Below are 15,696 nucleotides of genomic sequence, written 5' to 3' on the forward strand. Positions count from 1 at the left end.
AAATGCTTTTGATGATTCACAGACGATCATTTGTTGTTGTTTTGTTGATTTGAAGGGAAGGATAGAGGAAGACTCCCACGTGATGCGGTGGGGTCTCAGCTGCTCTCTGGTCCAGTCAATTTTGACCAGAATCATGTTGCTGAAATGAACACTTGATTCCTCAAACCTCCACTAATCAGTCATTTTACTTTATCAGGCAGCCTGCAAGACCTATGTTTCACTTTTCACTGTGTGTTCAATCACACAAAAGATTTTACAATTCTATCTGTATTATTGATGTTTTTTTTTAAAGCCCTGCTGGCGTCACGGCTCTATAGGGATGAAAATGTCTGTCTGTCGGACACCATTTTTGTCCAGACTGAAATATATATTAAAAATTTCATCAGTTTGGTACAGCCATTCATGGTGACACATAGGATGTAGCCTAGTGACTTTGGTGATCCTCTGACATTTCTTCTACTTCCACCAGTAGGTCAAAGTTATGTATGGTTTTGAGTGAAATGTCTCAAAAACAATTGGGTGGACTGATGTGAAATTTGATTCAGAGATTCATGTCCTCACGAAGGATGAATTTTCTTACATTTGCTGAAAAAATTCTATATGTCAAATACTGCTGTGCCAAAGTACAGCCTCATAGAGCTGCCAGCATGGTCATACAGTAGACTCTTTGTCTAGTTTCTATGTGCACACGCAAAAGCAGAAAATGATGTAGGAGGAAGTGACTTTGGAGAATTCCACCTACTTTCATTCAAACATAAGGTAATACTTTAGATGAGGAGTGCATGTTCAGAGAGTGAAAGGGTGTGGAGGCATGTGCTTATTAGTTTGAATATTCAAAACAACGATAGGAAGGGGGGGAGGGGGTAACACGTTAGTGACAATCATAGTGCTCAATGAATAAAAAGTTCTTTTGCTTTTGAGCATTTTTTGAAATAGTGACACCTAAGCAGCATTTAATTCAGTGTAGTTTCTTCATCAGCAGTTGCATTATGGCAGAGGGCAGGGAGTATGGTGGCCCTTTAGTGCCCCCCCACCCCCTCACTCTGGTGAGGGTTACATTCAACCGGTTCAGCACGTGTGTCTATCTGAGTGTCTGTCGATCTCACTCTTCAGTTCTGTGCCCCTGAGCCCAGCAGCCCAACTCTCCTCAGTACTTTATCCACATTGGGAATCAGTTTTTCTTGGAAGTCCCACAGTCGTTTGTCTTCATGGAGCTGCTCCCGCGTTAGCGACCCCTGCAGAGCTACGCGGACATGAATGATCCGACAAACGTCCAGTGGAACCTTGAACTGTTGTCCAGAATACTTGAGCACTTCATGCACTGAAGTCCGCTCCACCAACCTGTGATGAACGGAGACATAAATGAGTCAAGTGCAATTATCTGTCCCTACCTTTATTTACTCATGACAAATTGGGGGCTCGTCCAAAAAGTTGTGATGAGTTGATGGAGTGTGTTTGTATTTCTATCAATTTAAATTATCAGTGCACACTTTTTTGGGCTGGTGTTGCAAGAGGTATTGAACAGTCCTTTTAACCTGGTTGTCCAGGTCTAAATGATAACTATGTATCTATTGGGACTCTAGTATGCTGTATGGATGTTACTGTTTAATCTAACTTTACAGTGTTTTACTATGAAGTAAAAAGTTCCTCACACTTGTAGGCAAATCTTTTATTTATTCAACCAAAGCACCGAATGTGGGTCCTGAACAGGGCTTTAAATTGACACCAGTCAACCCATTGTAGTAACATTGCTAGGAACATTGTTAAGTTACTAGCCAATTTGAATGCTGATGAACGAAGCAAACAACTCAGCGTCTGTTTGAGTCGGCAGGCTTCAGAAACGATGGGATGTCAGTGTTGCCAGATTGGTCTGTTCCAAAAACATTTGGACGTTTTTGTGTGTGTTTGTCTTGGAAACTTAATATTAATCTGGCAACACTGCTTTTAGAACTAATCCACGCGTTGTATCGATTACGATCGAGCTATGCTGAAACAGAGAAGATGAATGGAGCTGCGCAAAACTAACCAAACAGCTGAAAAATCACGGAGTAAAGTTAAAGTTAGTTAGGGAAAATAGAGGAAGGCTACAGACACAGGACAATGGAGATGAAAGAGGAGGGGAAACGAAGAAAACAAGGACTTTTCATTCTTAATGGCTGCCGAGTCATGATTTGCTCCTATTTGAACAAACGACCCTCTGAATCCCATGCTCATGGACTGATCTAACGTACGGCCCCCCATATGTACATTAAGGTGAATATGTTGATTTGATGCTTGCTGTTTTAATGAGCAGTATGAGATGTACACAGGTTGCATGTGACAGCAGTTAGCATTAGTTTTTGCTATTGTGATAACATGATAATTTTAATGTATATCTGCCATCAACGCAAATAAAAACAAATGAATGAAACATGGATGCTTAAATGTGTTCAGCGGCACTCATAATGTGGTTTATTTTTTCTCAGGAAAAAATTAGTTAGCTAGTGGAAAATCCAATTGGCTGGTAACTTAAAAATCTACTAGCCATGTTGGCTGGTGAACAAAAAGTTAAGTTCATTTAAAGCCCTGGTCCTGAATGAGTAACTTTTCAGTCCAACGAGTAGTTCGGCCTACCTTGGCTGAACTATCATCTTGTGCGGGTGGTATTTCTTTCTGTCAGGGTCCTCCCTGTAGATGTGCTCCAGAATATTAATGCCTGGCACACGGTTCCACTTAGGCAGGTGAAACCTCCCACTTGGCTCAAAATGTTTCTTGGGGAAGATATGGTTCTCAATGAGATACACTCCTGTCTACAGCACGTGATACAGCATCGGAGAAGGAGAGAGAATATAAATATAAATATCAATACGTATCATATATGATATCAAAGTTTGGATGTTGTAGTATTTGTCTTTCTCAAATGCACACTCAGAATACCCTACGTACATTTGGATGCTGCTGTTGGAGCATGTCCATCAGAGACATCAGGTTGTTGTGTTGGTATGGCATTATAATCTCATCAATGTCGTTCAACAGGACGTAGCGTGAGCGGTCCATGGATCTGTAAATGCACTCATTAAGCGTAGTCAGCTGGCCAAAGTAGTGCACGTCACCCCCGCTCTCTGAGAAGAGCCAGCCACGAGATGGATTCAGATGCTGGTCGATGGGCCAAGGAACCATCTCCACGAAGCCCTCCTTGCTGTAGCTCTGCAGCAGGCGGTCCAGTTCTGGGCCGCAGCTGGTGTTATAGATCACCACCCTGTCTACACCCAGTAACCTGGAGCAAGGTGAAAAAAAATAAAAATGATTTGTTCAGCCAAATTAAAAAAAAAAAAACTACAAACATTTGGTCAGTCTAAACAACAGACTGGTATTGCCATCCCCAGAACTACTACACTTACATTGCTAAAAAACAGCAGCAACATGTTTCCAAAAATAGTGTCTGTTAAAGATTTTTAAATGTACCTCTCTAGTGCTGTGAGGACCACAAACAAAACTAACAAAACAAAATACCTGGAGGACTAGATAGCCCCATAAGTTGGTAAGAAGGTGTTAATGTGTAATTCCGGTGCAAAATCATCCCATGGTCTTTTTCGGCACGTACATACATCAACTAAGCCATCGAGAGTCGTTAACAGCTGGACGTGGCTAACACTGTTTAGCTTGGGGCAGTATGGTGAAGGCATTAAAACAGCTTTTTTAACCACTGATACTGCCAAACCTCTGCAGTAGCATTATAAGAGTACCTAAGCACCAACAAGCTTCTTCCGTTTGGATTGCATTTGGTGATCGACTTGAATGGACTTCACTATGAGAGGAAGTCGGTAACTCTTTCAAAACACTCTTTTAATAACACTCTTTTAATTAACACTCTTTTAATAAACTCTGGGTTCGCTAACTACGCTGTTGGTGCCGGATTGCTCCGTTAATAGTTGTCAGATGAAAAAACCTGTCTTGATGACTTGTTTGATGTGTGTAAGTGTCGAAAAAGACCATGGGATGATTTTGCGCTAGAATTACACTTCAAGACACAAGCAACAAAACATCCTATCATGACTCAGCATTGGAGCTGTACCACTTATTTAAAATTCAAACTTTATTTTGAATGTGGTAAAATCCTCTGACCACAGATGGATGAACATTGATACGTTGTCACTGTATTTAAGACTCACACATTATGCTACCAAGCTCCTCTCCTGTGGAACCAACTCCCAAGTGTTATTCTGGAGGCAGACACTGTCCCCATATTTAAGAGTAATCTTAAAACTTTCCTTTTTGATAAAGCTTACAGCTAGGGCTTTTGAGCCCTTAGCAATGTTGTTATTTTTAAGCAGATTTTGTTCTGCTTAATTATGCTGCTATAGGCCTAGTCTTCCGGGGGATAAAACCTTTCCAGATACTCTGAGCTTCTCTCCTCTCTATCTGTATCATTCATGTCTCATCAATGCATGTTACTAATTCACTTCTTCCCTAGAGTTGTTTGTGCTTTGTCGTCTCTCAGGTCTCTGCTGATCATGGTGGTGCCTGTTGCCGTGATCCTGCATGATGCTTCTTGCTACTATTATAATCTATCACCATAGCTGTGCTTTTTTCTACTATTCTGCTGTATTAAATGCCAGTAATTCACATTAATATAGATATTATTATAGTTACTGGAAGCGTGTCTGTCTCTGTCTTTGTGTCTGTCTTTTCTCTCTTTCTCTCTCCTTTTCTTCCTCCCCAACCGGTGCAGACAGATGTTCGTCCTCCATAGAGCTGGGTCTGTCCGACGTTCCTGTCTGTTAAAGGGAATGTTTTCGTTGCCACCATACTCTACGGGGGAATTGTTGGGTCTATGTAAATCATAAATAAGTCATAGAGAGTGGTCTGTACCTACTCTGTAAAGTGCCCTGAGACTTTTGTTATGATTTGGCACTATAACTAAAATTGAATTGAATTGAATTGAATTAAATGGGTGTGCTGTTCATTCATATTAATTCAAAGTATGTGTGGGCTCGTTAAAATTAGTTTGAACTCGACTTTTTAAAAACATGACTGCCCTATTCAGCAGCAACATGGACAGATCACCTGTATAATGTGATGCAATGCCGTGGCACTGCAACAGTACCTTGCAAAGGTCACAATATTTTGTTTATTTAAAACAGTGTCAGAGAATCGTTGAGTCAGCCCATTTGTTGACATTGTGGTTTGTGTTGTTGTTGCTCTGCTGACCTGTACATCTCCAGGGTCTGTGCAAACTGGAGCACGTTGTTGTAGTCTCCAAACAGGCTGGAGACACAGACAGTGAAGTTAAATTGCAGCTTTTTCTTCTCCATCCCATTGGACTTCTGGTTTCTTAAAGGAAGCCAAGTCTGGTTATATCCCTTCCCTCTGTCTGGCTGAGTCAGGAGACTGACATGTGTAGCGCTGCAGTTTGGAGGAATCTGACACATGACATCTGTAGTGATGAAGGGAAATCCAAAGTTGTCCGAGTGTTGTAAAATTGTTGTTGCTGTTGTTGTACTTGATACATGGCCTGAACAGCAGAAAAGACAGTAAAGGGGTTTGATGGAGTCTCTCCTAAAAATGCCAATGATGCGTATATCCAAGCCATTCACTCTCTGGTCCATGTAGGCTGACACCAGTAAGTGCTTGGTATTGTTGAGGGGGGTGATGGTCCGCTCAGAGGTCCACCGGGGGCAAGTGTACAGAGCTCCACGCGGCTTTGGGATGGCGCCGTACGTCCTGGGAGCTCTCACAATGACACAGAGGATGAAGGTGAGGGTAGCAATCAAGAGGAGGAAGAGTTTCCCTTTGAGTCCTTTTGCATTGTCCATCCAGCCACAGACGACATAGATTCCCAACCTGAAGCAGAATTAGAAAGCACAGTTAGAGAAACAGAGCAAGCACACTGATGGCTAAAGCTGGGCGGTGTCATTACAGAAATATCCTCAGCTCTGAATGTGATCAGCGGAGAAATCAGCAACTTCAATGGCCCCCTTTGTCAACCTTTTACTTTTATTTGTTTGTGCTGTTTCACAAGCACCCGTTTTCTTTATCAATGTTGAATTTTTTGTCTTGTGTTCTTGCTTCATGTCGGCATGATTTTCTGTTACTGAGTAACCAGTTTATTAGTCACTACAATCAGTCAGTACAATGCAGTCCAATAAAAAAGAAATCTCCTTTCCTTGTAAGGCTCTTTGTTTGTAGTCAGAGAGGTGTAAACTATTCTGTCATGATTTAATGTGCAGTCATGTTCTCTGTCATATTTCTGGTAATATTTGGGCGTATAATGCCTTAAAGAGGAGTTCACATTCTAAATTCAGGCTGATTTTGATATTTAGACGAAAATACCATAAAATATATTCAAAGAAATTGGCGAAACCACATTAAAATGGAAGTTGTTTGCTCCACACGACATTGTTTTAAGCTAAATGCTAACATCCACACTGATTTAAACAAGGGGAACATCTGAATTCAAACATAACTACATGCTAAAGTTTAGGCAACAAACGTGGTTAGGGTTAGGAAAAGATTATGGGTGGGTTTAAAATAATTTTGTTTGTATAGTAACTACAGCGATGCACGGAACATGAACGGGATACAAACCATGGTCTCCTGGGTTAAAGTATGGCGTTTGTGTGTCACATTTACCACCACCCATTCTCCTCCCTACATGGACTTTGTCACACAGGGAGCACTTGCGCAGAGCGTGTAATACTGCCATTGATGTGTTTACAGTAGGAAAGGCTGGTGCATTTGATACGCCAATGGCCATGAAAAAAAAAGCCATATCTGATGTCGTGGGAATGAGAAAGGGCTGGAACTAAACACAAAGTACAGCTGAAGTATTGGAAAAACACTGTTGATGAAGAGCTAGGGGGATCCCCAAAGTTACTGCAGTTCACCCCAAGGGGAACATTAATCTCTATGGTAAACCATCAATTGGTTGTTGAGTCATTTCACTAAAAATAAAAGATGTCCAACTTAACAGTTGTTGTTGAGATATATTAGTCTGGACCTAGAGCCACGCAGCTGCTGTGGAAAGATGCAACTGGGGTGAGGTCTAACATTTAGATGCTTTACTGGATTTGTATACTTTAGATGGCCATGGTCACATATCTAGTCCAGGGGAGTAGAATAAAGGGAAAAAGGCATTTTTTACTGTCATTAGCTTAGTAGGCAAACAGGATGTGTCATGTAATTGAACGGAAATACTGTCTTTGAAGGAAGCAGTGATTGAATTTAATACATACTGTGTAAACAGATTGACAGGGTAACCTAATCTCCCCTGACAGCTGCATTGTGTTTTTGAGAGACTTTGCCAAATTTACCAACAGTGGTTAGTAGCAGTTTTGGAAAGTACAGACAAACAACCCGTCTTAACAAAAAAAATACAGTTATTTTTCCATCTCTGCACACCAGATCCAATTACTGTGGCACGACAATCACCTCTCACATAACTGTAGATAATGACAAGGGCGTAGGTTTGATTTCAGAAGCGGGAGACACTGTAAACAAAGGAAATGATATTGAAGAAGTTGGAAAATCTTATCTTGTAATACCAGCTTGCTTCTGGGGGGATGGAAAGGGTACCCTTGATGGTGCCAGGCTATTACAAGACACACAGATAAGGCATGGCAAACACAGTCACACTCACACCGACTGGCAAACAGTTTCCAGTTCCAGTAAACCGAGTGGGGAAACTACCCAGAAAGACCCAACAAGCTGCGTTCAAAACAGGACCTTTTTACCTGTACCCACCAAATAAAACCTGATGGAAAAGGCCAATGATTTAAACACAAACGTGGAACTTTTTGTTAAATTCTCAAATAACCAGATATTTTTTTAACAATATGGCTGGGTTATGACAAATTATTTTCCATTGAATCCCAAGAGACCTGCGTGACCTGCGATCTTGACCAACATCACTGTCTTTAAGAGGCTGTTGCAGGCTCAGGCAGGCTCAGTTTTAAAGCTAGAGGGAAGTTATTGGTATCAAATAAAACGCCTGCATGCTAGCTCGTTGGGATGGGGGCTAATTAACCCTCCAAAGTAAGTCTACATTTTGGCAAGAGAAAAACTAGCATGGCTATTTTCAGGATGTATGCTTTAGCTATATACCATATAGGTATACGAGTGTCGCTTGATCATGTTGACCGCTGTTGTGTGACCATGTTAAATAAAAACTAGTGGTATTACAGGAAATATCCCTAATCAAATCTACATTAAAGTCATAATCTGTAAGAATTGGGATACCTTGTTTCTAGCGGCCTCTTTGGCGGTAAGATTGTAACTGCAGGCAAGCCTGTTCTTTCAGAGCCCTCCATCGTGTCACGTTCACGGTCACTATGTGTGTTGACTTTTGTTTTTTTCCTCTGTTGTAACATCACTAACACACATTCACCTCTCTACTTCTACTCCGTCCCGTATATGTTCCCGTCTTATATTCATACACACACACACACACACACACACATATTATTACACTTCTGCCCTTTCTACAAGACTGACTCAGAAGTTGAAGGTTTAAGGTTTACGATTACAAGTGAACGCAGCATAACCAGCAGTGGCGAGCTCGGCCGTCAGACCAAACGCTGTCAGCAGCGTTTGGTCTACTAACTAACATGCCGGCTTATTGACATCTAGGGAGGGCATGTCGCCGCAGACACTCAGACTGGAAAACATGGCAAAAGTTCTTCCATTAGTGGGTCATTGATCAATCACCATTGTTTTAACTCACTCTTTGATAGATAGTAACTTAAAAGACAATTAACTATATGAAAATCTTACGGATTATATGTTTAAATCCAATCGAATTTGGAATTGAATCAAATCGGACATCAGTAGTGATACCCACTCCTATATCTAACAGAGTTTGCACTGTTGATTAAACTGGGAGAGTTCATTCTGATCAAGGCTCACACTGTCCAACCGTACCGTGCCCCGTGCTTTAGGGGACTTGTCCCCCCCTCCCTCTCCCCCCAGGCCCGTTTGTACTCACACTACCGGGGCCTCGCGCGAATGCTTCTTGCTGCCTATACGTCATCATGCCGTAACACGTCACACGCATTGATTGACGTCATTGCGATGCGTCGCGTTGTTTACAAAAGCGCGCAGCCTTTTGGCCACATAATGGAAAGCAGTGCGTCTTGTCCAACTGTTCTTGAATATTTTCATCTGACCAAATCTACAGTAAACACTCCACCTCCGCATCACACCAACGTGGATCTTTCCCCGCCATTGTTTTAAATGTCTGCGCATGGTCCTTCCTTCTTTTTTCTATGTCCGAACAGGCGCACATAAAATTACGTGAGAACCTCCGTAGGCCGCGTGCTCGTACACGTGCGCACGCTTGTGCTCGTACATGTGCAGACGTGCTTTACAAAAGCCCACCTCTCCCAAACGGGCCGTGGCAGGCAAGCGTACTGCGCCTAGGCAGTTGTACTCACACTGGTCTAAGGAACTTGACTTTAGCCGGTAACGTGCTTGGGCACGGTACGGATGGACAGTGTGAGTGCGTCCTATGAGGGGAAAATGAAAGGGACTTTTGCTTCTAGAACAAGACATCCTGGGAATATCTCCTGCTACTTTCCAACGCAATAGTCCTTTTATCATCTCAATAAGAGCAACACAAGCCTTAAAACCTAAGCAAACCATATCCCTGGTGTAACTGTGGTATTCATTTTCATGTACTTCCTTTATATAACCTTTATTTAAACAGGAAGCCCCTTCAGATTAAAATCTCCTTTGACAAACATGCACCATACAAGCTGAAGTTAAGCCCAACACTGGTTAAGAAACAACCAACGACTAACAGGAAGGCTCTTGTTCTGCAAGTGCACCTACCTGGTCAATGTGTCTTTCCAAAGATCAATGATTGCACACAGCAAAGACTGCTTTATGAGGAAGTTATCCTTCTCATGAGGAAATTAGCTCAGAGATGTGTAGCCACAAGCACACAGTAACAGTAAACAGTGAAAACCGCAGCTCTCTCCCTGTCTCTCTTCCACTCAAGGATGTGATCGTCTCTAGACCAACAGAACTACACTGACGGGAAACACAGCAATCGAACTCAGTTGCGATGCATTTCTGCGTTTCTCATTCTTCACACATCCCCTTGAGACGGAGCTTCATACAAAAAAAACCCCATCATGTCACATTGCCTCAACATTTACTATCCCCAAGTGCCCAAAAGCTAGTCAGTCGAAGCCAATATTTAAAGCCTTTTCACAACTATTTGCACACTGATTCTTTGAAGAAAACACACGTTGTCTTAATATAACAGCTGGTAAAGAGCTTTCTTTTCTCTAAAGCAACAAGTAAATTATTATAAACCACAATCAGCTGCCATGCCGTGTTTTCAATGCTGAAAAAGCACTGACTGATCTTCCATCGATGAAAAAACAATGATGAAAAATGAACGTGTGCTTAACTGTAGAGATTCCCAATATGAATAATATTACATAAAATCGTTTCTACATGTATTTTTCAGAATATTGAGGCCTGTGTTTGAGGAGCCAATGATGTAAAAAGATTTAATCACAAGCTTTTTAAAACTTTTCATTGGTTAAAATGTGCCCACACACAGACGTGAAGAGTGACCAACAGCACTGATTTATGAAGAAAAAGAAAAATGACAAAATACAGAGATAACAACCGTGCTCAAGTCCTGCATCCTTAAGTACAATTTGATGTTGTTGTACTTTGATTATTTCCATTTTATTCTACTTTATCCTTCCACTCTACCACATCCCAGAGGCAAATATCGTACTTTTTTACACTGAATGCATTTAACAACTTCACCGTAGTTACTTTGCAGCTTTAGATCATTCATACAAAATATAAATCACTAATAAATGAAGACATATTATTACAAATGAAAAGTACATTGAGCAGCATGCAGGGTACTTAAATTGACCCCACCATGCATATCTTATTATAATCAAATAATATAAACGAATTTGAAACTGTCCATTTTGCATAATGTACTTTAAATGTCTCTATTTTTTAATTTTTTTATTTTAATTAACATTTATTTACACAGGTCAAATCTCATTGAGACCCAGGGTCTCATTTGCAAGAGAGACCTGTTCAGGTAGGCAGCAGCAAAACACAAAGATACAGACTAACTGAACACACAGGAGACACAACACACAACACAAACAGTACAAACAGTAAAAATATACAAAATAAAATAATACAGTACAAACTGCAAAGGGCAAAGAACAAGTTAAGTGATGTACAAGTGCAGACCCCTACAGACTGACTCAACAGCCTTCCTACAAGCACTTTGAAGTCCCCTAAAGAAATAAAGCTGGATTTATTCATTTTAACAGAGTATTTTGACTCTATGACCTATTTCTACTTTTGCATAAATCCCAATATCCTTCTCCCCCCACTGACTGACAGTAGCAGTCTACTTTAAACTCATGCAACGTTTATTTCCTACAAGATAACACACAAAGTTACATTTGCATGGATCTGCCACACTAAGCAGCCCATATAAAGTCACCGTTCAGTGGGTTATTAAAGCAATACAGCAACAAGAAAGCTAACGGACACTCTACATGTTATAATAGGATGTTCAAATGTTATGTTAGAACTAGAACAAGACTACAAATGATACAGTCATTATGGAGTATACGGAATATTAACGGAAGTATCCTACCGTTAGTCGAGAGGAAGATATTTCCGGTAAGCAAACGTTACACTGAACGTCCCAATAGCGCTCAGTGCATGCGTACTTTAAGTAACGGGTTTAATGTTAATATAAAGAAAACCATGGACGTGAAAGTCACTCAGAGCTCAAAGACAAAGTGTAAAGGTAAGGTTTGCTTTCTGCAGGTCCCACTTCTTCACCCTCTGTCAGTGCCCGGCTCCCTCCCTCCCTCTCTCTCTCTCTCTCTCTCTCTCTCTCTCTCTCTCTCTCTCTCTCTCTCTACAGTATTTCGGTTTTTCCATAAGTGATTATTTATGTCAGCCCTGCAGGGCGGGACCTGACGCGCGCACACTGTCGGGAAATCGCTTCCTGCACGGTGAAATAAAACACCGAACCAATGCACCGAGAATCAAAACACACGGATGGAAATGAGGGATGGTGCTTCTCAAACTTTCTACACGACGTCAGAAAACATCAGGCCCTCCCAAGTGCCCCCACTGAGACCTGTGTTAAAATACAGTAGCACCATTCAGCTACGGACAGGGAGGTTTATTCCCAATCAGAAGATTATTTATATGATATATATAACCATTCATAACCATCATTTGACCTAAGCTTACTATCCTGCCTTATGTTTATCACATAACTCATGGACATAACCACATAGCAGGCTGATGTTGAACCAAATATATTACAGGGAATGCTAAATTTGTTTCAAATTACATTTAACAGATCTTCAAAGTGTGATTATTTTCCTAGCACTAATTTATTTAGTAATTAATGTTTACTTTGTTTTATTTTAGAGATTCCTCCAAGTACCACCACAGAGAGCTTAAGTACTACCGGTGGTACAAGTGCCACAGTTTGAGAACCAGTGCACTAGACTATGCACAATCAAAGCCATTATGCACATTCGAAGAGGCTAAGTCTGAGGACTGTTCTATGATATTACCTCAATACACGTTGCTCTTTGCAACCTGTCCACCCACAACACAACTCGGCCATCTGTCTTGACCGGTTGGGAAGGAAGAAAAAGGGAGAGAGAAAGAGAGAAAACACAGACAGATGGACAGAGAGAGACAAAGACAGGAACAAAGAAAGGTAGAGAGACAGTCCCAGAGATGCAAGTAACCACAAAAGTAGCAGTAACTACAATCATACCTGCAGTAATATGACTTGTATGTTATGGCAGTTAATATAGTAGAATAGTAGAAGCAAGCACAGCCAAGGTGATAGAATATGACAATGATAATAATTATGGTGGTAAATATGATCATAATGATATAAATGGACTAACCTAACATAAAGCACATAATTACTTTTTAACCCCAAAATGTAGAGGTTTTGGGGACTTTTTTAGCCCTGAGTACAGTCTGTAGTCACAAAGCTGCAGACACTTCCTGTTGTAATTGCACAGTAATAACAGGTGGTTACTTTTGTTCCTCTTACTCCTACATTTTCCGTTTGACTTCTTCCACTGAAAGATCACTGAAATGCGTCCTCTTGCCCTCCTATGTACCCACAAAATCCAGATGGGGTTGATGCACAGGAGACCTGTGAATTCCCAGATGAAGCCAAGAATTGGATTGTTTCTAACATACCTATGTGCAGCATCGCTTTTACCTTGCACCTTGCACCCAATTAAATCCAACACAAGTGGATTACCTACACCTTTGAGCTTCTTTTCCTTTTCACACTCACAGTAAGCTAATGCCTTTTCACTGTCTAAAGTTTAATCTAAGAGGCTGTAAGACAACACATACGGACCAGTAACAGATCATTACTTGTATTGTCTCACCACAGCTTGACGACTACACCTGAATCATTTGTATGTTGGATCCTTGACGTTCCCATATCAGTTGAAGCCCGGAGGCGATGCGATGAATTGATCGGTTTGAAGTTACACAGAAATACAATCTCATACTGAATACCGTTGGAAAGTGAAGCACTACCAGCGCCACCCTTGGAACAAAAACACAAAAGATCCCAACCTACTTGGCACCACCCTCAACACACATGTACACCATTGCTGAAAGAGAGATTGTGAATATGTCGGTGTTGAATGTCTTTTTTTTTCACAAGTGGTGAAAAAGAAGTTCATTGTTCAGTAAAATGCTGCACATCATGCTTTTAAAAACTTTGTGTGATGGTTTTGATTTGACATATAGGCTGTTTGTTATGTTTAGTATTATGTTTATTATTACCACCTTTCTTTTTCGATGTTGTTTCAAAATTGTATTGCAATTTTTACAACTCTGTCGGTAAAATATAAACCCAGTTTATGTCGAGGATGACTGGTATTAGTTGTGGGAGTGAAAGTAACAGTCATGCTTTTGTAAAAGTTGTAACTAGGGGTACTCATAGAACTTTTTTAAAGAGTAAAAGTTATGTTCAACCAACAGATGTCACCGCAGAGCAAATTCTCTGTTGCTGCATTGTACTTTTTGTACTCTCATCCTGCCAGATGGCACTTTATCACAGCCATAGGGCATCTCAGTGAATGTGACATCTTTTGCCTTTGTCTTTGTGGCATCTGTGAGCCTGTTGAAAGCAATCTCTAATGCAGACAAAACAGTGGGAAAAGGCTTCCCAAATGGGTCAGTACACACAGACAAATAGGAGAGGAGCCTTTAAATACTGAAAAGTGAGATCATTTCATTTTATAAATATATGAGTAGATTACAGACGAAGAACACAAAAAGGCTTAGAATCTTCTCTGGATTGTAATGTATTTCAAGCTTTTCCTCCCGGAGTTACAAGTTTTATGCTGTGTATGATTGATCATAGGGCAGCTCATCATCATCGTAGCATCTATCGTCTCACAGCAAGAGGGTTGCTGGTTCGAATCCGTGTGTGTGTTTGCATGTTCTCCCTGTGACCGTGGGTTTTCTCCGGGTTCTCCGGTTTCCTCCCACAGTCCAAAAACATGCATGTGTTTGGTTAATTGATGACACTAAAATTGCCCGTAGGTGTGAATGGTTGTCTGTCTCTGTACGTCTCTATGTGCCCTGCGATAGACTGGCGTCCTGTCCAGGGTGTACCCCGCCTCACGCCCGATGTCAGCTGGGATCGTCTCCAGCCTCCCCGTGACCCCGATAGGGACAATCGGTTGAAGATGGATGAATGGATGAATAATCATATCGGGTATAATTAAATTCTAACAAGTAAACTATAAGTACAAGAGTGGGGTGCTTATAATAGTAAAAACCAGATCCCATACTATTTTTTTTCCTTGCATTCAACAGCTTTTCTTTTGAATGTCAACCTTTACCTACCCCTACTGTGTGACTTTGTTTGTCACTATCATTTTGATAAGGTTATATTAGTCATGCAAATAGGTGTGGGCCGTAAAACTCAAACCACGTTTTTGCATGCTATCTCCAATTCTGACTCAACTGAGTCAACACCTGCACTCGAACATGAATGTCAAAATTTGGTGCCAATGCATGGTAGAAGTCGAAAGTTGTACAATATACATACATTTAAACTTTACCTGCTGGTAGTATAGAGAAAAAGTCCGGTGTTCACCAACTTTATCAGAATTCATGGCAATGAAGTGCAGAACACATCTGCGGATGTGCAGCCTATACACTAATGGCCTACACCTGATGCACAAGAAACATTTTAGACCGTAAAAATATCTTGTTATGGTGTGTTGAGAGAAGTAGGCTATGGGCCATTCACAGTCTTATCACATTGCACGTCTTATTAGCTTTGACATGTCTGCTTTATTTCTGCCTGGTGTACTCTGTCATTACACAACCGGAAGAAACGCCAAATGTGGATCATAAAGAATTGAATAATACACACACACACACACACACACACACACACACACACACACACACACACACACACACACACACACACACACACACACACACACACACACACACACACACACACACACACACACACACACACACACACACACAGTAATGAATATCAGAAGGAACAGAAGGACCTGACAAAAGCAGACATAATACAGCAAAAGTCCTGAGTATAAGTAAATAAATAATCAGCTGTGTCCTTCATGAATTTAAAGGTTTTTCTTTTTCACATCTTGTCAAAGTTCA

General features: G+C 41.0%; 1 protein-coding gene across 1 annotated transcript; it reads right to left on the reverse strand.

Moving 5' to 3' along the window:
• Positions 1-11,791, reverse strand: LOC310954331 (uncharacterized protein). The gene is made up of 5 exons (XM_083923746.1): positions 11,630-11,791; positions 5,191-5,823; positions 2,926-3,256; positions 2,614-2,789; positions 1-1,341 (listed from the first exon to the last, which is right to left on the reverse strand). The coding sequence occupies exons 2-5, from the start codon at positions 5,793-5,795 to the stop codon at positions 1,110-1,112; spliced, it is 1,344 nt and encodes a 447-aa protein (XP_083779872.1). The 5' UTR covers positions 5,796-5,823; positions 11,630-11,791; the 3' UTR covers positions 1-1,109.
• Between the last annotated feature and the right edge of the window lie 3,905 nt (positions 11,792-15,696).

Source organism: Echiichthys vipera (genome assembly GCF_963691815.1).
Source record: "Echiichthys vipera genome assembly, chromosome: 12".
NCBI classification, from domain to species: Eukaryota; Metazoa; Chordata; class Actinopteri; order Perciformes; family Trachinidae; genus Echiichthys; species Echiichthys vipera.